Source organism: Chiloscyllium plagiosum, chromosome 14 (assembly GCF_004010195.1).
Source record: "Chiloscyllium plagiosum isolate BGI_BamShark_2017 chromosome 14, ASM401019v2, whole genome shotgun sequence".
Classification (NCBI taxonomy): Eukaryota; Metazoa; Chordata; class Chondrichthyes; order Orectolobiformes; family Hemiscylliidae; genus Chiloscyllium; species Chiloscyllium plagiosum.
Window position 1 is genome coordinate 35,573,302 of NC_057723.1, and position 25,026 is coordinate 35,598,327.

Here is a 25,026-nt window from a genome sequence, read left to right on the forward strand (position 1 = left end):
ACCCCACACCTCCATCCGCTCCCACTCCCACCCCCATCCACTGTCTGCCTCCCCGTCTGTGCCCCCACCCTCCCCACCCAGGATCTGTCCCTCCATCTGTGCAGAATCATGTGCAACAGCAATTTTCAGAACTGGAATCATGCTTATCATTATGTGCAGGAACTCAGAATGGCTGCACATGCATACAGCTGCACAGGTGAGAGAGAACACTGCTTACCACTAATCTTTGCCACTTTGCATGTTTTTCTTTCAATTTGATGCTCTCCTTAAACTTCCCTGATTAACTACAGTTAGTTTGTTCCCTAAGAGTCATTCTTCTGCACTGGGCTATATCTTTGCTATGAACCATGGACTATTTTCTTAAACATCTATCATTGTTCCTCAACTGTCTTTGCTGCTAAACGTCTTTCCCAGTACACCCCAAGCAGCTTTGCTCTCATTCCTTTGTAATTACCTGTATTTAAGTTTAACACAGCTGTTTCTGAACCAACTTCCACCCTCTCAAACTGAATGCTAAATTCTACCACATTATGGTCACTGTTTCCTCAGGGATCTCTGATATCATTTATTTAATCTGCCTTATTACACATTCAGATCCACAACATTTTGTTCTGCAAAACTGTTCTGAATTCACTCTTTGAATTTTTCTTCATATTTTCCTCTGCCAATCTGATTATCCCAATCTAACTTGTAGATTGAAGTCACCCATGATTAATATACTGCCTTTGTTACACACCATCGTTATCTCCTGATTTATTATTTCTCCTTTTTATATTTTTACCTCCACCCATATAGATTCTACATCTTCTAATCCAAAATCATTTTTTGCTATCTAACTATTTCTTCCCATACCAACAACATTATCACACCACCTTTTCCTTCCTGCCTGTCCTTTTGATAAGTCATATACCCAGAATATTTCGTTTCCAATTTTGATCCCCTTGTAGTTATTTCTCCCTACTCACTAAAAGATAATATCCATTAACCTATATTTGTGCTGTTAATTAATTTATTTTGTTCTAAATGCTACATACATTCAAGGAACATTAATTTTCCCTATTTACTATTTTTCCCCCACTGTTTCTATTAACAGCTGTTTTTCTATGTCTATATACATTGTCCTTTCCTGTTCCACTCCAGTTATCTTTATCCAAATAGCTGTTCTTAATGTTACTTTATCCTCTTACTAAACTCATTCCACCAACACCAATTTTTGAGCCATGCATTTGATTCCTTGACTTCATTTACCTTATGACGGTTTGCCTTTCATTCAGATAATAATTCAGAGATTATTGCCTTAGAGTAGCAGCTGTTTAAAATCTTTCAGCAGAACCTCCTTTCTAGTCCTATCAATGTTGTTGTGACTAATATGGATGACAAACACTGTTCCGTCCTCTCCCTCTCCAAGTTCTTCACCACCCCTGAGGAACCAGGCAAGCAAAACCACATCTGGGAGTCCTGCTCTTGGCTGTAGAGATCAGTATTTATCCCCCTAATTACAATATCCCCTGACACTGATTACATTCCTTTTTCCTCTCCCTACTGGAATGGCTCCCTGTACCAAGGTGCTATGGTCATCCTGCCTGCAGTCCCCACTCTTGGCTGCACAGCTTGCAAGAACCTCAATTTTTGGACAATTGCAGGGGCCAAGGCTCCTCAATGGTAAACCCCGGATTTTCATACCTGCCTCACATTCAGTTACACTTGCCTGTCCCTGATCACAGACTAATTTGGATCTGCACTTGAGTGTTCCTTTCCAGTCAGGGAGCACTTCAGCGGTTAGGGACATTCAGCCTCAGATTTTCAGGTGACCATCCTCCAAGGTGGACTTCGGGATAGGCAACAATGCAGAGTAGCCGAGCAGAGGCCAATAGCCTGGGGATGGCCTCAACTGGGACTTTGGGTTCATGTCACACTACAGGTGACCCCACTACATTATACACTGTCTCACACACACAATCTTACATACTCACACACTCACACAGATCTTCTCTCATACATACACCCTCTCTCTCTCTCTCTTCTCAAAAATAATAAAGCATTTCAGACCAAGGCTGTTACATGGAGTGAGGATGCTCAACGGTGATGAATAATTGAGTGGGGGAATGGTCTCAAGGGGTTAAGGGTCTACTCCTGATCCTCTGTTCTGATATTAATTATTAATTTTTATCTACGTAATCATAGCCATAGAGTCACTGTGTTGTTTTCTCCTCCTGCTCCAGTGACCTCTGGTATTCCCCAGGCATGTTCTGCTCCTACTTCTTATCTTCATGCTGTGTCTTAAGACAAAATCTTCTGAAAACAGGCCATCAATTTCCATGTGAAAGAGCGAGAGAGAGGAGAATAGTGTGAGAGAGAGAGAGAGCAGAGATCTTCAAAAAGAGCAAGACAGAGAGAGTGGGGTCAGCAGCTTCTCAAAGAGTAGAGCAGACTAGTGTGAGAAGGGCAGCAGCAGCGAGAGATAAGAACTAGTGGCAGACAGGAAGGCCCAGCACATGGAGAACCCACCTGTGTGAGGACGCCAGTGGAGGTAGATAAAACCCAGCAACAGAGAGCACCTTCAACCAGCTTCTATTCAACACAACCAAAGTGTGACATCATGGAAAAACAGGTGGAGAGTGGTGGACCTTTCTTTCTTGTCTGTTCGATTGCAAGTAGTTTAAAGCAAGGGACACAATTGCACTTGAAGAGTACAGTAAAGATGTTCACTTTCAGATTATTTAACATCCAAATTGAACAATGAACCTGAATAAAGATGGCTGTGTTGGCAATGTGTTGTAGTTGTAGTAAGTGGGAGGCAGCGTGATCCACAGGGAACATAGTTACAGTCAGTGTTTGCTGCTTGAGGAATTCTGGTTCAGAGTTAAGGGTTCTGAGGATGGATCACATGACCTGAAACGTTAACTTTAATTTCTTTCCACAGATGCTGCCAGACCTGCTGAGCTTTTCAATCAATTTCTGTTTCTGTTTCTGATTTACAGTATCCACAGTTCTTTTGGTTTTTATTTGGTTTAGAGTTGATTAGCAGGGGTCAGAGCTGCAGACACTACAACACACCAGAGGGTCATAGAGTCATACAGCATGCAAACAGACCCTTTGGTCCACATAGTCCACGCCAACCATGTTCCCAAACTATATTAGTCCTGCTAGCCTGCATTTGACACATATCCCTCCATTTCTTTCCTTTCATGTACTTATCCAAATGTTTTTTGTCGTAACTATATCTGCATCCACCACTTCCTCTGGCAGTTCATTCCACATACAAACCACTCGCTATGTAAAAACGTTGTCTGTCATGTCCTGTTTAAATCTTTCTCTTCTCACCTTAAAAATATGTCCTCTAGTTTTGAACTCCCCCACCCTAGGGAAAAAAAAACCCTTGCTTTTCACCTTATCTCTGCCCTTCATATTTTATAAACCACTATAAAGTTACCCTTCAACTTTGTATGCTCCAGTGAAAAAAGTCACAGCCATCCAGCCTGTCTATATAATTCAATCCTTCCATTCCTGGTAAATTTTTCTGAATGCTCTCCAATTTAATGGTACTGTTCCAACAGCAAGGCAATCAGAACTGTTCACAGTACTCCAGAAGATGCCTCACCAACATACTGTATAACCTCAACATGACATCCTAACTCCTGCACTCAATGGTCTGAGCAATGAAGACAAGCACAATAAATGCCTTCTTAATCACCCTGTCTACATGTGATGCAAATTTAAAACAAATGTGTACCTGAACCTCTAGATCTATCTATTTTGCAACACTACCTAGGGCTATACCATAAATGACATAAGTCCTGCCCTTGTTTGTTTTACCAAAATGCAATACCACACATTTCTCCAAATTAAACTCCATATTGCCACTTTTCAGCCCCTTAACTAATTGTATCAAGACCTCATTGTACCTTTAGATAACCTTTTTCACTATCCATGATACCACCAATTTTGTGTCATTCACAAACCTACTAACCATGTCTCCTAAATTCTCATCGAAATCATTCATATAAATGACAAACAAAAGTGGACTTAGTGCCGATCCCTGTGGAACACCGGTGCTCACAAGCCTCCACGCTGAAAAACAACCCTCCACTACCACTCTCTGTCTCCTACCATCAAGGGGCATGGATAGATTAAATAGACAAGGGTTGGGGGAGTCCAGAACTAGAGGCCGTAAGTTTAGACTGAGATACATAAGGGACAACGTTTTCATGCAAAGGCGTGACTGCAAGTGAGGAGGATGAAGGAATCCAGATTTCGCTTTGGGAGGAGACTCAGTCAGAGCCTTTCTCCTGTGGGTATGAGGGTCTTACTCCTGGTGAGGAGAAGGACACAGAGTGCAGGGAGGAGGATCAAAGTGAATGCAACACCATGGTCCAGAACATCATTCACATGGGCGGCAGGAAAGAGAAATGTAGTAAGAGGAGATATCATAGTTTGGGAAATAGATACTGTTCTCTGCAGGAAAAACAGCAGGTTCCAAAGGCTGTGATGCCTTACCTAGTGCCAAGGTTCAGGGCGTTTCTTCTGGGTAGACAGGAAATTGAAGTGGGAGGGCAAGGATACAAACATCATAGTCCATGTAGGTACCAATGACATAGGTAGGACTCAGGAAGAGGTTCTGCTCAGGGTTTGTGTCCAGCTCAGGGATAAATTTTTAAAAAGCAGATTCACAAAGGTAATAATCGCCAGATTACTGCCTGAACCATATGCATATTGGTAGAGGGTAAATAGGATTAGAGAGGTAAATATGTGTCTCAAGTGTAAGAGAAATGGGTTTGGATTTATAAGGCACTGTCTCTAGTACTGAGGAAAGAGAGAGCTGTTCCATTGGGACAGACTTCATTTGATCTATGCTGGAACCAATGTCCTGGTGAATCATATAACTCAGATTGTGGATAAAACTTTGAACTAGTTAGTAGGGGAAGGGTTGAATTGAAGGAAAGTTTAAAAAATTAAAAAGCAACAAGAGGGGAGACATATTGAAAAGATGAATGATAATCAAAGTGTGATGGATAAAAAATATAAACAGTAGACTGCAGCAGAAATAAGAACCAAAAAGTGACGAATGGTAAAAAGTCAAAGCCGAAGGCTTTTAACTGAATATGCACAGCCTTTATAACAAGACAGATGACACAAGTAGAAATAAGTGAATATGATATCATAGCTATTATGTAGACATGGTTATGTGGTGACTAAGACTGAGAACTCAACATTCAAGGGTATTTGGCATTCCAGAGAAGTAGGCAAAAAGAGAAAGGATGTGCGATAGCTTTATTAACAATGGAAGGTATTAGTGTGATGGTGAGTAATGATATAGGTGCAGTAGATTGTGGTGCGGAATCAGTTCCAGTGGAAACAAGGAATAGCACTGAAAATAAGTCACTGGTGGAAGTACTCTTTCGGTGCAAAAGTTGCCTCAATTTAGGATGAAGCATAAATTGGTAAATGATTGAAGCATGTAAGAAGGGCATTACATTGTCATGGATGATTTTAGAATTGATGGGACAATTTAGATGAGCCAGGGCAACAGGGAAGATGAATTTGTACAGTGCATCAGGGACTATTTCCTAGCACAATATGTTGCAGAACCCACCCAGGAATAGGCTACTTTAAATCTAGTAATGTGTAATCTGATAGGAATAATAAGAGATCTTGTAATTAAGGGATCTCGAGGGAGTATGGAACAGAACATGATTGACTATCCAATTCAGATTAAAGGAGAGCAACCTGTGTTTGATACCGGCATCCTCAACTGAAATAAGGGGAAACACAGAGCAACAAAGAAAGAATTGACAAAATCCAACTGGGAAATTAGACTAAAGGGAAAATCAGTGGATGGGCAGTGATAGACATTTAAGCCAATATTTCATACTGCTCAGCAAAAGTTTATAATAGTCAAAAATAAGAATGAACTACCACGGTTAGCAAAGGCAATCCAAGAGAGTATCCATTCAAAAACTATGGCATATAAAACAATATCTCATTTTGTATCTCAGCATCAAATCTTTAATACAGTTATGAGGTTAATTCCTAGAATTTTAAGTTTATAGGAGTGTTATATTTTTATATTATGTCTAATCTGAATAGGATAATCTGAATGGGGCATGTGATCTGTCTGAGAAATGATCTGGCTGCTGTTGCTGCTAAAGATTAAAAATGGGCTCAGATTGATTTGCTGGGAAGAAGGTGCACAATATTCACAATTGGAAACAATGGCAGCAGTGCCTGTGTTTCCAGTGACCATCTCCAAAGTCCCAAGAAGATGTTAAGAATGTAAAGTTGTAGCCTTAAGCTGTCCATTTGGTTCCAAGAGAAAAGAAAATTGGGCTCCAAAGTACAGCTAATCAGTACATCAGTCTGGATGTAAGTTCTACATGATTCACAATATTATGGACATGGGCTTTAAGAAAGGATTGTGTTTCAAAATAGCCCTGCAACTCTCAAACACCAGTCTGTCAGGATCTGACAGAAAGAGGGAGGGAGAAATAAAGAAGAAGAGAAGCTGGAGGCCAAGTGTCTCTAAGGTTCATCATTCAGTGAGTGCTCATGCTCAGACTGGAGATACCACATTCATGAGGAATTAGTTGTAACTGGAAGATTTGCCTCCCTTTAGTTAAAGAGAAGAATCTCCAGGAAAAATCCTTATCATGAAAGATCATTTGGGGTGAAAAGATACCAAGCTGGGCAAGGTAAAGAATTGCAATAAGCCCCCAGGAGCTAAGCACAATTCAGAACTGCATTTGGAAAATTTGAACTTTAAGGCAAGGGTAAAATAAACCTATGAATATACGTTTTTATAGGTTGCATTCAAAATATCAAGGAAAGTTTGATTCTGTAGTTCAGAGAATAAGCTTCCCACAAGAGTAGCGTGTGGTCAACCAGACTTTTAGTTTGTTTATTACAGTAGAGGTCTCAACATATGAAATCTTGTCATGTTATCCTTACAGCTATTATGTGGAAATGTAGTGTTTTTAAAATATTAATATTGTGTATGGAGATTGTATTATTTATAATGCCTCCATAATATACTTTGAGGCATTTTATTATATGGAAGATACAATAGAAATCCAAGCTGTTTTTTAATTAATCTTATATCTATCCTCTCTTGTTCTATACCCATCAACCACTGGAGTCAATTTCTTCATAATTTAAACACCTCTGTCAAATTACCCTTTAATTTCTTCTGTTATAATAAAAGCAGTTATCTTTTCTCACATGCTTCTGCATTTAAGAACATCATAATTCAATTCATCATCCCCTTGTGATTTGAGGACAGAATCAATGCAGAAAATCTGGTGTATTGGATTTGAAGTTTGTTTCTATACTCTCAGGGATATTGTATACTGGCTTGGCATGAAATAAAAGACACCAGGCTAGATTTTTGGTTTGATCACATTCAGAAGCCGGAAAATCTAACCTTCTTATGCTTTTTTTATTGCAATGGAAAGAGCCTAGAAACCACGGGGGGATAATGATTCCAAAAACCTAAAGTCAAGAAATCCTAAAGTCACAAACAACCATCTTATTAGAAGAACTCAAGAGGCAGATACTTCCAAACTTACTTTGAAATTAAAATACAGCAGTGTGGGAAATAAGAGACTGCGGTAAATCTTTTGAAAAGCAGTTTTCTAAACCCATTAAACGTAAGATTTAATGGTAGCCATTTCCATGTCTTTATTTTTCTTCACATCTCCGAATACTGACCTGGCACATGGTTGGTTCATCTGTCTGCTCCATTGTTGTGATCACAGTTTCTATGGAAACCTCCACAGACCTTTCATTGCCCTCTGGCAACCCCTTGCTGACCCACTCGCCAGGAACAGGGCAGTAAGAAAAGCGAGGGTTTGAAAGTGGGATGGTGAGAGGAATAGTGAGCAGGGCAGAAAGGAAAAGGCAGCAGGATTTGGAATCAAGGATGTAAAGGGTTGAGAGTGAAGGGTCAGTGAGCAGGAGGCATCAATAACCATGTTCTCTTTGGGCTGAGTCTGATGTTTCAATAGTTGGGATGTTACTGATAGTGGCCTCACAGGCACTGGAACTACACATGTAGTGAGTGAACCCTCTGTGACTGCGGTTTTAGCAAACACCATCATTGTTTTGGAAAGGAAGTGAGATGTGTTCTGGCGAGTAACAGATGGAGATAATGCACACAAAATAAAATGTGTGTTCTGCCTACACTGAGAAGACTGTCAAAATTGTTAAGGATGAAGTTGAAAGAAACCTACATGTCTGAGTCAACATGCTGCAGACCAGTAACCGATAAGGCCATTCGGATGTTAAAGGAGATGATAAATTGGCAAGGAAATATATACTCATAACAAGCCAAAAATGTATCAATTATCATTTGGTACACACAATAAAACACATATGCAGGGTCCATATCTAAATGTGGTACTGTACCATTTTCATATTCAAATAAGGAGTTTATCACCAGCTTGACACCCTTATGTAAGATTGGGTTGACCCTGCGATAACAGCTAGCACAGACATGCCATGTTCAGTAAACATACTTAACTGAATGGGGAGTTAGATAAAGCAAGGGTGATCCTCCCAGCACAATATCTAAACGGTTGCAACTATTGCTGGCCACTTTGCCCACAATGTCATTGACCTCTCATCAAATGAGATGCCATTATCCCAAGCTCTGTCAAACTCTTCCCAATCATTTACCTGTTTCCCAATGGGGACCATGACTGTCCCTTCCTCCCAATTGGCCTCCTTCCTGTTGTCTCTACTAAGAATGTAACCTGGCGACAGCTACTTAATATCCAAGTCATTTTATCTTTGGAGTGGCTTGGAGGTCACCAATGGGAGTTTGCAGACCACTGTGCAGATGCCAATGAGGCCTGAGGGCTCATATTGCATGGGCCTTGGACTTTATATCCAGTCGGCCACTTGAGTTGACTCCACTTGCCTATTTTTGAGCCTAGCAATATTTCTGATCTCTGATGTAGGTGCGTTGGAAATGGAAAATGATCATGTTGTATTAAATACTCTTTGCCTTCTTCAATTCCAGTGTAAACTTGATTACCAAGCTTGTTCTTCACGTAAGAAGATCACCTTGCGATGCAAAGGACCTTGTCCTTGTCTTCCTGGCCAAGAAAGTGTGAAGCTGAAAAGTGAAAAGACAGGTAAGTCACGGGAAACACCAAGATAATCCAATATATTTAAGTGTTCATTTATAATTTACTTTTCTATTCAATAACACTTCTGAGACAATAATTTGATTCAAATTGATTTCTAAAACATATGAAGGATTATTTTAAGATTGGACGCTTGAGGGTGAATTTAAAATAGAAACTTTTTTTTATAGTTATGAAGTTAAAGTCGGTGATGTTACCTCTAGGGATATGAATCAGATTTCCATTAGAACTTCAGCTCGAAACTTGCACGGAAATATGGATGGCTTCAACTTTCAGGCATGGAGGTCCCTGATGTTGGTCCTGTTGAGGCAGGAAGCACACAGATCTTGTACTTCCTCCTCATTTCCATTATCGTAGCATGAGCTATGCTCACCACCTAAAGTAGGAGAGGGCTTCATTCATTAGCATGGAAAATGCTGTTGACTGCCTATAAGTGACTGCAAGTGGAACCTGATAAAAGAAGCACCAGGGAAGAGAAAAGTCTCCAGGGTTTTCAGATGTGGCGCAACATCAGTGATAGAGGTCTACAGGAGGAGAGAGATCATAGTTGACCTCTTGAAGGAGACACTGTCGAGGAATATCCTCAGCCAAAGGTAAGAACCAGCAGCTCAGTTCTTGAAAATTGGCTCCAAGGACCTGCCATATATTGTTGAATGTCCTCACAAGGGTGAACAAGTCAGCAAATGCATCTGAACTGGACAATGCATATGCACAACATCACCAATCTCTCACAATGTTCAGTGCCCACGTACCCATCACTCATGCGTTCCACAGGGATTGTGCTGGAACTGTAATTATTTACAATATTCAGATTAATGATTTGGATGAGGGAAGTGAATGTATTACAGCCAAGTTTGTGTCATGACACAAAAATAGGTGGCCAGGCATGTTGTGAGAGTGATACAGAGAGACATATAGACAGGTTGAGTAGGTCCGTGAAACCTTGGCAGATGGAACATCATGTGAGAAAATGTGAAGTAATGCACTTTGACAAGAAGAATATTGCAACTGAATATTATTTAAATGGAGAAAGTCTGCAGAAAGTTGTGGAACGGAGTGATTTAAGAGTATTTGTGTATAAATCACAGAAAGATAGCACAGAAGTTAATAATAGGGAGGCAAATGAAATGTTGACTTTCATTTCAAAGGGAATGAAATATAAAAATATCGAGAAACGAAAACAAAAATTGCTGGAAAAACTCATTTCTGAAGAAGGGTTACTGGACCCGAAGCGTTAACTCTACTTTCTCTCCACAAAAGCTGCCAGACCTACTGAGCAAAGCTCTTCACAATATTCCAGCTGTGGTCTGACCTGTGCCTTGTGTAGTTTTAGTAAAACCTCGCTACTTTTATACAACACAAAAACACCAAAGAACTGTGGAAGTCACAACCAAGAATGGAAATTGCTGGAAAAACTCAGCAGGTCTGGCAGCATCTATGGAGAGAAAGCAGAGTTAACATTTCAGGTCCAGTAACCCTTCTTCAGAAATGAGTTTTTCCAGCACTTTCTATACTTGGTTGTGACCAATCCTATCATAAAGATTACTTGGATCGCTGAAGCACCAAGGTTGCTGAATGGCCTGACTCTGACTAGCTACCTGTATTAACTGAGACTTGCTGACAGCCATGACAATGTTCCTGGCTTGGTGTCTGTGCTAAATGGCAAGGCATTACAGAAATATTACAAACCTCATATATCAGGCTGAGGCGACAAAGTGCAAAAAAACTGCAATGCAAGGCAACATAAGGGAGGGATGCTGTGAAGATCCAGGTAGGTTAGAGTGAGTGAGCACCATGAGAACAAGCAAACAGGAGGGCGATGCAGCTTGGTCCACTCCATGAGCTGGGTGTGTGTCCCAGAGCACACAGTGTCCTTGCTGCAGCGTTGCCATTACTGCCTGAGGTGTATGTATAAGTGTAAGTAGATTGGTGACGTACCACGAAGTTCTTAGAAGCTGTCAGGTGCCAATCTGAAGTCACCAGGTGCTTGCTCAGACTTCCATGATGAAACTTCTCAAGGTCAAGATAGATGGCATATTTGGTAGGTTAGAAATCTGAATATTAATATGGCAGGTTTCAGCATTAATAAGAGATTTAATAACTAAATTCATTCCTAATTGACAACTCACTGCTGCTAAATGTGAAACTTTCCCCATCTCTTAGAAAAGGCACATCAGTAACAAGATGTTCCTGGTGTCTTGGCAGACTCTTTACCCAAATCTGCCACAAATCTCTCTATAACCCATGTCGCTTAAACCCCTATTAGACTCTGAGAGGACATTCGCTACATGTTGGATTGGACATGTTAACTGATCGTGTTGAATCATTTTCAATTCCTTTACCTCTCCCCATAGACATGTGATTTCTACAGTGTTGCATGCACAATACTTCTACAAACCTGACCAGAATAGAACTAAGTCAAAAGCACCTCTCCTTCAAACAAAGTGACTCCCTGTTTAAATAGTGCTGGTGTTAGAGTGTGCCTGAGGAGATCATACTGTTCAGTTGTGATTGGTTAATACTGGACATTCGAAAGACATATAGCATCCAAATTTCTGGAACTTGTGTCAAGTCAGCCTGAAACACAGTTTGACATAATGATCTGCAGTGTGCAAGCTTCCGGTGGATGTTCAATACACCAGTGCGGTACAGTTACAGTATAGACTGCCAGGTTGATTAAATACTGGACACACTGAACACACGATACTATCTCTACTTTCTTTACTAGTTTTTGCATCGATGGCACTATGAAGTCCAATTTTGAGAGGTTAAAAGGTCAATTTAATCTTTTCTTGCAGAGTTTAGGGTTCTTTGGGCTATTGATTTTACACAGCCTCATTTTCTGGCTTTGTCTTCATTGCTTTCTCTATGCTTGAAGTAGTAATTCTGTTTTTTTTTCAAATTATATGGATGATTTAACATCACCTACTACTTGTGGCAAAACATTCACCATTCTTACCCCTGGGCCAGATGGGATTTATCCAAGGATTCTCTGAGATGCTAGGGAGGTGGTGTTGGAGCCTTTGGCTTTAATCTTTGAGTCATCATTGTCTACAGATTTAGTACCAGAGGACTGGAAGATTGCAAATGTTGTTCAAGAAGGACGTAGAGATGACCCAGGTAATTATAAACCAGTGAGCCTTACGTCTGTTGTAGGAAAAGTTTTGGGAAGGATTATGAGAGACAGGATTTATAATCACCTAGCAAGCAACAATTTGACTGCAGATAGTCAACATGGTTTCAACAAGGGCAGGTCATGTCTCACAAACCTCATTGAGTTTTTTGAGAAGGTGACCAAGCATGTGAATGAGGGTAGAGCAGTTGACGTGGTGTACATGGACTTCAGTAAGGCTTTTGATAAGGTTCCACATGGTAGGCTGTTGGAGAAAATGCAGAGGCATGGGATTGAGGGTGATTTAGCACTTTGGATTAGAAAGTGGCTTTCTGTAAGAAGGGAGCGAGTGGTGATTGATGGAAAATATTCAGCCTGGAATCCGTTTACTAGTGGTGTGCCACAAGGATCTGTTTTGGGACCACTGCAGTTCGTCATTTTTATAAATGACTTAGACGCAGGCATAGGTGGATGAGCTAGTTAGTTTGCAGATTATGCTAAAGTCGGTGGATTAGTGGACAGTGTGGAAGAATGCTGCAGGTTGCAGGGGGACTTGGATAAACTGTAGAATTGGGCTGAGATGTGGCAAATGGAGCTCAATGCAGCTAAATGTGAGGTGATCCACTTTGGGAAGAATAACAGGAAGGCAGAATACTGGGTCGATGGAAAGATTCTTAGTAGTGTGGATGTGCAGAGGGATCTTGAGGTCCATGTACATGGATCCCTGGACGTTGCCTGGAAGTGCTGTTAAGAAGGCATATAGTGTGTTAGGTTTCATTGGTAGAGGGATTGTGTTCCAGAGCCGTAACGTCATGCTGCAACTGTACAAAATGCTGGTGTGGCCGCGCTTGGAATAGTTCTGGTCGTCCCCTTACAGGAAGGACCTGGATGCATTGGAAAAGGTGCAGAGGAGATTTACCAGGATGTTGCCTGGTCTGGAGGGAAGGTCTTATGAGGAAAGGCTGAGAGACTTGGATCTGTTCTCATTGGAAAGAAGAAGGCTAAGAGAGGATTTGATAGAGACATACAAGATGATCAGAGGATTAGATAGGTTAGACAGTGAACGTCTTTTTCCTAGGATGATTACGTCAGCTTGTACGAGGGGGCATAGCTACAAATTGAGCGGTAATAGTTTTAAGACAGATGTCAGAAGCAGGTTCTTTTCTCAGAGAGTGGTAAGGGTGTGGAATGCCCTACCTGCCAATGTAGTTAACTCAGGCACATTAGGGAGATTTAAACAATCCTTGGATAAGCAAATGGATGAAGATGGGATAGTGGAGGGGGATGGGCTTAGGTCAGTGTAACATCGAGGGCCGAAGGGCCTGTTCCGCGCTGTATTGTTCCATGTTCTATTTCTGTAACAATTTCCCCAAAAAGGTTTCTTCTGACCATCTGTGGAGAACGGTTGCAAATTTCTACTCATTCATTTTTCAACTGCCCAAAACTTTATTGAGCATTCTTCCTACCTGCTTAAGAGACTAATTACATTGGAAATTTCTAACTCTTTATTACTGGGATAAAACCTTTCCAATATCCTAAAATGAGCTCTTTGTGAATCTAAGTCATGTGAAGAATGCTGTGAAACTTGAAATGGTTCAGAAAAGATTTACAAGGATATTGCCAGGGTTGGAGGGTTTGAGCTATAGGTAGAAGTTGAATAGGCTGGAGCTATTTTCCCAGGAGCATTGAAGACTGAGAGGTGAACTTTATTGAAGTTTATAAAATCAAGAGGAGTATAAATGGGGTGACTAGCCAAGGCCTTTTCCCCAGGGTAGAGGGCATCGGTTTAAGATGAGAGGAGAAAGATTTAAAAGAGACCTAAGGGACAAATTGCTCACGCAGAGGGTGGTACGTGTATGGAATGAGCTGCCAGGGAAATGGTGAAGGCTGGCATGATTACAAATTTAAAAGGCATCTGGATGGATCTATGTATAGGAAGGGTTTAGAGGGATATGGGAAATAGGATTAGATTAATTTAGGATATCTGGTTGCCATGGACGAGTTGGACCAAAGGGTCTGTTTCCATGCTATACACCTCGATGATTATATATGAGTTTTAAAAAAATGAAAGTTAGGAATGTAAGTGCATAAATTCATTGACCAATCAATTCTACTTGCAATTAAGAAAGCTTATAACATCTTTTATGTTATAACAAAGCTATTTGCATTTGGCAGTGTTTGAGACAAATTGTTTCTTCTTTCACTGTGTATCAAACGTCTGAGTACTGTCCTTCTGTCAAAAGCCATCAAGTTAAAGTTTTGTTGCTCCCTAAACAAAAATAGAACAGGCTGAAAAACACAAAACTGGGATCAAAACTGAGAAAGTTAAGAATCTCTAAGCAAGATCTTCATTATGTTCCAAGCATTTTATAACCTAGAGTAATCCCAAAGACCTGAAATTGCCAAAAACTGTGTTAATCCTGTTCTTTTGGATGATGTCTAGCAAAAGCAAGTGTAGATGTTGTTACTCGTTGTTATTCTTCTGAGAATTGTCCAGTAGGATTTTTTATTTTAATTTTAATTTTAATAAACTGTTAAAACCTCATTCAAAAGAGGTTCAGCAGCTTTCATTTCTGAGTACCTCACCCACAGAGTACTAACAGCCCTCATTCAAATGGGGAATCCAAGAAGGCAGCATCTTGACGTTGGACCTCAAGTTTATGGAGACGTCACAACAACAGAAGCTTTCTGAGGTAAGTTATTGGATAAGATCAAAGGGTTTTGGAGAAGAAAAGCCTGGGCCTCAGAGGGAGCTAAGAGGTTTGGAATGAACAGAGTGAGTGCCTGCAATATTGTTGGCTGTGCTTCAAGGTGCAGTCAGGAAGGGAATATTGGGCAATTGGAACTAGTGCTGTGGAGAGATCATGGATCTGGCAATTCTGATAATTAAGGTAAGTCTTTTTTTAAAAGTTTCATTTGTCGAAGTGACTCAGTGGTTAGCACTGCTGCCTGATAGTACCAGGGTCCTGGGTTTGATTCCAGCCACTGTCTGTGTAGAGTCTGCACATTCTCCCCTGTCCATGTGGATTTCCACCCACAATCCAAAGATGTGCAGGTTAGGTGGATTGGCCATGGGAAATGCAGGATTACAGGCAGGATGGTAGGTCTGGGTGGGATGCTGTTTGGAGGGGCAGAATGGACTCAGTGGGCTGGATGGCCTTCTTCCACACTGTAGGGATTCTATGATTCTGCCAAGCATTGATTTTCCTGAAGGCAGTCAGTTCTGACATTGGCGTCTCAAGCGAAAACCAAATTTGCAAGAGTCAGCTGGAGCAGGCAACAAGCATGTTTTCAGATGTTAACAACCCAATGCCTATTTCTTGTTTCTGATCCTTATAAGATTGGCCTTCCTTTGAAGATAAGGGTCAAGAGTGTGGTGATGGAAAAGCACAGCAGATGAGGCAGCATCTCAGGAGCAGGAGAATCGACATTTCAGGAATTCCTGATGAAGGGCTTTTGCCCAAAATATCAATTCTCCAGCTGCTCAGATGCTGCCTGATGTGCTGTGTTTTTCCAGCACCACACTCTCGACTCTGACCTCCAGCATCTGCAGTCCACACTTTCTCCCTTTGAAGATAAAGGTGTACATTGAAACTAATAGACTAGATTACTCTTGCAGATGGAAACCAAAATTCATATCAGTAAGAATGACGTATTGTATTGAGCAATACAGTAACAATATGAAGCAAAATAAATGATCTAACATTGCAATTTTTTTGTTGCTGAAGATTAAATAAAATATTTCATGCCTTCTGAAAAAGTCAGGCATGCAATAAGTATGTCTATTTTTGAGGCTGGTGCCTGTCTCATTTTTTCATGAGAGTAATGAAAAACATCACTTTTGGTCATCTTAGAATCTCCAAATACTTTCCTTACCATATAAATCTAATACCAAATCACTGTGGTGTCAGTGGTCAAAGATATACAACATAAAATAGGTTCAGCAATAATGTACGGATTTATTTTCAAGCTATTTACACAGCACAGTTATGCCTAGTGGGGTGCAACAGGGTTAGCCAAAGGGAGTTGTGTTTTTTCCTTTCTGACAGTGGCTTTGCTGACTTATGTTTTACTTCCAACAATTTTTTTTTTAGATTACTTACAGTGTGGAAACAGGCCCTTCAGCCCAACAAGTCCACACCGCCCCGCCGAAGCGCAACCCACCCATAACCCTACATTTACCCCTTACCTAACACTACGGGCAATTTAGCATGGCCAATTCACCTGACCTGCACATCTTTGGACTGTGGGAGGACACCGGAGCACCCGGAGGAAACCCACGCAGACACGGGGAGAACGTGCAAACTCCACACAGTCAATCGCCTGAGGCGGGAATTGAACCCGGGTCTCTGGCGCTATGAGGCAGCAGTGCTAACCACTGTGCCACTGTGCCGCCCACAATTGGTTTGAGAGAGAAAAAGACTTTTTCTTTGACCTGCAAGTGTAGGGTACCTAGTGGATGTTCTTCAGCTGTGACCTTCAGCACTTCACTAGACCTGGGTTGCACTTGATTTTTTAACACCGTCACTTATCTATTCCCAAACAGGCAACTCACACATATTTCTTTCATCTGAAACTGCTTTCTTTTACCTCACATTATGTTCATGATCTGGGATATTACTACCAGGAAAAGGTTCCACTTGAGTTGGTAACTGGCCTTCACTATGTAGGCAACCATAGGAGATCACAGTTTCATTTTTCAACTACATTTCTGACTTCAATCTTCTGCTTGAATTTCCATGCAATATTCAAAAGTCTGTCTCAGGATTGAGTATAATCCGCCAGGGATTTTTCCAGATATTCACTGAATTACATCCTGAGAGTTTACATTCCAGCCATTTTTGCTTTTTGGATTTAAATAACAATACCTGTTGGGACATTGTGATGAAGATTGAGTTGGTTGAAAGCCTGGAGACGCAAGGGTAAGCTACTGCAGCTAGAAAATAACTCTGGCTTTCAGGTTGGGATTTGTGACATCTAGTACCTTAGAAGGAAAGAGAATAGGAAACCACATAGAAATGAGTCAAGTTGGGCTGTCAATGAGACATAAAAGCACATCATTAAAATATTTCGTTGAGGCCTCACAGTGTGAGGGACCCCAGGTTTCATTCCAGCCTTGGGTGACTATCAGTGTAGAGTTTGCACATTCTCCCCGTGTCTGCGTGAGTTTCCCCTGGGTCCTCTGGTTTCCTCCCATGGTCCAAAGGTGTGCAGTATTAGCCATGGTAAATGCAGGTTTATAAGGATAGGTGTGGGTCTCAGTAGGATGCTCATCGGCAGGTCAGTGCAGACTCGATGGACCAGATGGCCTCAATCTGCTATGTATGGGTTCTGTGAACCTAGTCCCAAATTACTTTTGGACATTTTGAACCTTTATGCAAAACAGATTTTTGTTTTCCTTATAAAAGAACTGAAAAGCCAGAGAAGCAATTTAGTGACTGTCTGGGAAAATGCTCATGTAGATTACAGCCAGGATCAAGAGAGACATAGAATATTGCACCTGGAAAGGGGTGAAGAAATTTCAGAAAAGCACTTGAAAGGAAGAAAAATAATTCGCCTGTGTGAACCACTAAACTCAGTCTTTATTTAACTGGTTAAATTGATTGTTTTAAAACATAACTACTTTGGAATTGAGGAGGATGTCCACAAGCGAATGGATCCTTTCTTTTAGATCAACCTTCTTGCAACCAAAGGAGAGAGAATTGAATGAAGCAGGTTAGCCAGTTCCTCCCTTCCTTATCCAGGGTCATAATGGATTGGGGAGCCTCACCTGAATACTGGTCATAACAGTATAAAAATATAAATGCGTAATGTCGATCATTACATTATAACTGAGGTACTGAAAGTTACTTATATATTCAGTTACAATATAGCTTAGTTAATAAGTTAAGAAGCATCGTAATATAAACTGACTACAAAGTAATCACAGAACTTAATTCCAAAACAAATGATAAGTGATGAAGTTTAGCAAAACGTGATTATTTCTTTCTAAAACATTGGAAGTTTAAATACAAGTACATGAGGAGAAGTAGGCTTTGCGCCCTTCAAGCTGATCCTGCCATTCAAGATCATGGCTGTTCTGTTTGGGCTCCAAATTCAACCATCTCATCCACCTCATGGTGACCTTCCATTCAATGGCCTAACAAGGGTCTAACCTGAAAAATATTCAATGACTGCTACACCTCCCCACCACCTTCTAATGCTGTGTTCTAAAGTTGTATAATCCTTTGAAAGAATAATTCTCTCCTTTGCGATTTGTTATATTGAAGGGAGAAAATCAATGCAACTATTGCAACTGTTTCTTATAATGTTTCCACATCAGAAACAAAAATGTCACATCCAGTCTCCTGTTCCATAAAACCAACATGCCAAAGTTTACATTCATATAGAAATTGTCACATAGCATATGTTACCCCCACCATTTGTTTCACAGTCAGCGATCCAGTATTATATTTTGTTTTCTTGATACTGATGTTTTCAAATGAACTTTAAAAATATCAAGACAAGCGTGTAGTTTTCATCTAATGAATAACAACTCAGAAGGTTTCATATCTATTTAAAAAATGAGGCATGAGTTTAATTAATCTGGTCAAGTATGAGTCCATAGGATTACAGGGTTAGTTTATCTGACAGACATGGAACCCACAAAAATATCCACAATGTTATTACCTTGGAATGGCTACCATATATGATTGATAGATTTTTATCTCCATTCTTGTTATACTCCAATGACCAGCATGTATCTCCCAAGCAATACAGTTTTGGAATTTAGGTGGGAAAATGCACTAAACAAACACCCAGAATTTCAACCAGCAATTCATCTTAATGTGTAACGCATGATCACAATTCTATAGGTGAACAATCAGATATTCACCACATCGAACTGCACAGTACAAGACTCCAAATACATGTTTTATATATATTTGTGTCCATATGACCCTGAAGGGAATTGTGGAGTAGACAATTAACCAAAAGTTGATTGACCTGATATATGTAAGCAGGAGTGAAAGGAGCTGGATTGTCTTTTCTTTGATCTTGATCTTGATATTTTAAATTTTAAGAGATATGCACCAATTAATAATTGAATGCTGTATCTTTGAATTCTCATTGAAGCTTAATTTTCTGAAACTATGAAAGCTAAAATCTCTTGATCAGAGTGCAGAATGAAGTGACGTCAGGAATAGGTTTTGTATGAAATTTCTTCACACAAAATCTGATTACAAGGACTTTCACTCAATCTGCGACTAGCTGGTCTCTGAAGGAACAAGTGCAATCTGTTATTAAAAACTGTCAGGATTTTGATGAAGAATCATTGTTTCTATTTCCACAACAGATGAATTGGGTGATAAATTCAGTAGCAGATTAGGATCCTTGGGCACGAAAACCATTGCCATGGAAGTAGCTCTGCACAGGCAGAGTGCCACTTGCTGGGTACAAGGTATTAACTCCTGTGACATCTGCTAGGAACATCCTCAGAATGTTTTGGAAGGCTGTAAAAGAGTGCATCACACAGCTATCTCGACATCACACAGCTATCTTGATATCACACAGCTATCTCGACACCACATAGCAATCTCGATATCACACAGCTATCTCGACATCACACAGCTATCTCGATATCACACAGCTATCTCAACATCACACAGCTATCTCGACATCTCACAACTATCTCGACATCACACAGCTATCTCGATATCTATCTCGACATCACACAGCTATCTCGATATCACACAGCTATCTCGACATCACACAGCTATCTCGACATCACACAGCTATCTCGATATCATACAGCTATCTCGACATCACACAGCTATCTCGACATCACACAGCTATCTCGACATCACACAGCTATCTCGATTTCAGTTGAATAAAGGGGACTATGGAGCTATGAGGGAGGAGCTGGCCAAAGTTCAATGGTGCAATACCTTAGCAGGGATAACAGTGGAGGAACAATGGCAGATATTTCTGTGTATAATGCAGAAGATGCAGGATCAGTTCATTCCAAAAAGGAAGAAAGATCCTAGGAGGAGGCATGGGTGGCCGTGGCTGACGAGGCAAGTTAAGAAACATATAAAGTTAAAAGAGAAAAAGTATAACATAGCAAATTTAAGTGGGAAAACGGAGGACTGGGATGCTTTTAAAGAACAATAGTGGATTACTAAGTGTCAGAGAATTCACATGGTTATGACATCCAACTTTAGCCTCTGCTGTCTTAGTGACCCTCACCATCAGAGTATCTGGGCCACTAAATACGATCAGGGTGAGGAGTAAATTAAGGTGAACCTATGGGAGATACACAGTGAGAAGAGGGTAAATGCAACCCGTTTGAGAAAAATGAGTCAAACACTGACATTACGGTGATGTTGTGAGTTATATGGTTAGTGAATAACTTTTTGCATCACATGAAATTGAAGAAAAAATGTAAAAATCTAGCAGAAGGAAAGTAAAAACCGGTGTTTTCAGTATTTATCTTACAGTGTGTGGTGAAAGGGTTAAAATTGTGTCCCAATACATGTGTGAATCTAACCGGAATGGAGGTGTTGCTTAGTCCCGTGTGAATCTTATTACACACCTCCTCGTGTGAATCTTCTTATCTGTATGTAACCAGATGGAATGTGTTTTTTAGCCTTGCTCTGCTGTTCACATGAATGTTTATATCTGGAAAAGAGTATCTCAGCTGGAAAAGTCTCCAGTTCGGTGAGTCTGCTCCGGGGTTACGTTTAACCGCCGAGCGTGGGTTGTTGGCAACCGCTCTACGAGAACTGACGGCTCCCAGTTCCGGTAACATGTAGAGTGAGTATAAGCCAGACCCGTTGTAAGATGAGACCTGGTTTTGGCGACGCTGCGGGGAATAAAAATGCTCATATTCTAGCAGACTCGCCTCTTGGTCGTTTGTTCTGTGTCAGACTACTCTCCTACGAACCTGACCTTGAGAATTTTTTAAAACACAGAGTCAGCATGGATTTGTGAAGGAGAAATCATGCTTGACTAATCTTCTGAAATATTTTGAGGATGTAACTCTGAAGATGGACGAGGGAGATCCAGTGGATGTAGTGTACCTGGAATTTCAGAAAACTTTTGATAAAGTCCCACATAGGAGGTTAGTGTGCAAAATTAGGGCACATGGAATTGGGGGAAAAGTACTAACTTGGATTGAAAGTTGTTGGCTGACAGGAAACAAAGAATAGTGATAAACGGTTCCATTTCGGAGTGCAGGCAGTGATCATGGGGTACCGCAGGGATTAGTGCTGGGACCAGAGCTTTTATAAAATATATTAATGATATAGAAGGTGGTATTAGTAATAACATTAGCAAATTTGCTGATGATACTAAGCTGGGTGGCAGGGTGAAATGTGAGGAGGATGTTAGGAGGTTACAGGGTGACCTGGACAGGTTAGGTGAGTGGTCAGATGCATGGCAGATGCAGTTTAATGTGGATAAATGTATGGTTATCCACTTTGGTGGCAAGAACAGGAAGGCAGATTACTACCTCAATGGAATGAATTTAGGTAAAGATCTGGGTGTTCTTGTACACCAGTCAATAAAGGTAAGCATGCAGGTACAGCAGGTAGTGAAGAAGGCTAATAGCATGCTGGCCTTCATAACAAGAGGGATTGAGTATAAAAGCAAAGAGGTTCTTCTGCAGCTGTACAGAGCCGTGTTGAGACTACACCTGGAGTATTGTGTGCAGTTGTGGTCTCCAAATTTGAGGAAAGACATTCTGGCTATTGAGGGAGCGCAGCACAGGTTCACGAGGTTAATTCCTGGAATGGACGGACTACCTTATGCTGAAAGACTTGAGCGACTGGCCTTGTATACCCTTGAGTTTAGAAGACTGAGAGGGGATCTGATTAAGACATATAAGATTATTAAAGGATTGGACACTCTGGAGGCAGGAAACTGTTTCCGCTGATGGGTGAGTGCCGAACCAGAGGACACAGCTTAAAAATACGGAGTAGACCATTTAGGACAGGGATGAGGAGAAACTTCTTCACCCAGAGAGTGGTGGCTGTGTGGAATGCTCTGTCCCAGAGGGCAGTGGAGGCCCAGTCTCTGAATTCATTTAAGAAAGAGTTGGGTAGAGCTCTCAAGGATAGTGAAATCAAGGGTTATGGAGATAAGAGGGCCCTGGTGAGACCACACCTGGAGTGTGCAGTTCTGGTCTCCAAATTTGAGAAAAGACATTCTGGCTATTGAGGGATTGCAGCGTAGATTCACGAGGTCAATTCCTGGAATGGCAGGATTACCTTACACTGAAAGACTGAAGCGACTGGGCTTGTATACCCTTGAGTTTCGTAGACTGAGAGGAGATCTGATTGAGACATATAAGATTATGAAAGGATTGGACACTCTGTCAGTAGGAAACATGTTTTCACTGATGGGTGAGTGCCAAACCAGAGGACAGAGCTTAAAAATACGGGGTAGACCATTTAGGACAGAGCTCAGGAGAAACTTCTTCACCCAGAGAGTGGTGGCTGTGTGGAATGCTCTGCCCCAGAGGGCAGTGGAGGCCCAGTCTCTGGATTCATTTAAGAATGAGTTGGATAGAACTCTCAAAGATAATGGAATCAAGGGTTATGGAGATAAGGCAGGAACAGGATACTGATTAGGAATGATCATCCATGATCATATTGAATGGCAGTGCAGGCTCGAAGGGCTGAATGGCCTACTCCTGCACCTATTGTCTATTATCTCGACATCACACAGCTATCTCGACATCACACAGCTATCTCGACATCACACAGCTATCTCGACATCTCACAGCTATCTCGACATCACACAGCTATCTCGACATCTCAAAGCTATCTCGACATCTCACAGTCCAACTTCCTGATGCAACATTAGGACACCCATTTTGGACCATTGAGGTCCAGGTAACAAATCTAATATGGATTATAGACTGAAGAACAGAAAGGAAACTAAGGTTAGTATTTGTGGGGCATTTTCAAGTTGTACCTAATGGAATGCTGCAAGGATCAATGCTGTGCCCTCAGCTATTTACAGTCTATATTAATGATTTACATGGAGAGGGTAAAGTGTCCTGATTTGCTAATGATACAAAGGTTAGGACAAAATTGAGCTTGTGAGAAGAACACAGCAAGCCTGCAAATAGATGTGAACACTTTAAAAAGGAGGAAGACGGGCAAAGGTTGTGACCACATGGGAAGTGATTCGAACCGAGAAAGAAACCTACACTGTTGTCTGACCCAGCAGTAACCTGCACAGCTGCTGCCTTTGATGTCTGGTTTCAAGTATCTCTGGACATTGGAGTTCATTCTAAGAAACATAAACAAACAGTTAAATTCACAGACCTTGGGTGAAACCTGTGTGTGTGAGCTCACAGCAAGGAAAGCAGCTAAGTGGCTGCTTTTAAAGTGTAACCTTACTGTTTTTCTTTTGTAAATCTACAATAGTGAGTAGAGTAGGGTTTTTTATTATATGTTGTTATTGAGATCTGTCTCTTGAATAAACTTTAAAAATATAAAAATCATTGGTACTAAGCAGTGTTTTTAGAGCACTAAGACTGCTATTTTCTGGATTTGAAGATTGTTAAGGTGCAATGATGTCCTTGAGTAGAGTGATATGCTCTTCAATGTTGGCTGACAGTTTAGGAAAAGTTCCCATGTTATTGATGATTATGTCTGCAATAAGTGTGTTTGGTTGCAAATCCTGTTGGTTCACATGGATCAGTTGGAGCGGCATTTAGAGACAATTAATAATTCACAGGAGCTGGAGTTGTGATGGATGACAGATACAAGGAGGGAGATAAACTGCAGACACAGTCAGGTAGATGGGTGGTCTCCAGGAAAGCTAGGAGAAAGAGGCAGATTGTGCAGGAGTCTCCTGTGGCTATCCACATCTGAAACAAGTATGCTGTTTTGGAATGTGTATGCGGTAGTGGATTCTCAGGGGAATGTAGCATTGATCAACAGATTTCTGGAACAGAGACTGGCTATAATGTAATGTGGTGAATGCCAGGTTCCAAGCAATTGATTGTGATTGGGGACTTTGTAGTCAAAAGGACTAGGAGAAAGTGAGGACTGCACATGCTGGAGATCAGAGCCAAAAAGTGTGGTACTAGAAAAGCACAGCAGTTCGGGCCACATCTAAAGAGCAGGAACGTCAACATCTTCTAACAAAGGCTTATGCCCAAAAAGTCGAGTCTCCTGCTCCTGACCGGCTGTGCTTTTCAACTTTGTAGTCAGAGGCACAGCAACGTTTCTGTGGCCAAAAACAAGACATCAGAATGGTGTGTTGCCTCTCAAGAGTCAGAATCAAAGACATCTTGGAGAGGGTGCAGAATATTCTCAAATGGGAGAGGGACCAGCAGGAGGACATTGTACGCATTGGAACTAATGACATAGGAAGAGACAAAGATGAGATTCTGAGGAGAGAATATAGGAAGTTAGGCAGGAATTTAAAAAGTAGGTCCTCAAGGGTAGTAATACCCAAATCACTGGTGCCATGACTTAGTGAGGGTAGGAATAGGAGGATAGGTAGGATTAGGATTTAAATGAGTAAGGGAGTTTGGTGATGGGAACCAGGGAGATAGTAAGGAAAGAGATCAGTCTGAGACTGGCACAGTGGGAAAAGGAGTAAGTCTAACAGACAGGGCAGTCAAGAACAAAATAGAGAACAAGATAGGACTGATAAATTAAACTGCATTTATTTTAATACAAGAAGCCTAACCGGTGAGGCAGATGAACTCAGGCCATGGTTAGGAATATGGGACTGGGATATCATAGCAATTAAAGGGACATGTCTCAGGGA

General features: G+C 41.0%; 1 protein-coding gene across 5 annotated transcripts in view; it reads left to right on the plus strand.

Annotated features, from left to right (window-relative positions):
* Window positions 1-25,026, plus strand: part of LOC122556622 (testican-1-like) — a 527,512-nt gene that overhangs the window by 410,478 nt on the left and 92,008 nt on the right. For all 5 annotated transcript variants that reach the window (XM_043703533.1, XM_043703530.1, XM_043703529.1 and 2 more), the window contains one exon: window positions 9,017-9,131. In XM_043703533.1, coding sequence (XP_043559468.1) covers window positions 9,017-9,131 — 115 coding nt within the window. The remainder of the gene's footprint in view (window positions 1-9,016; window positions 9,132-25,026) is intronic.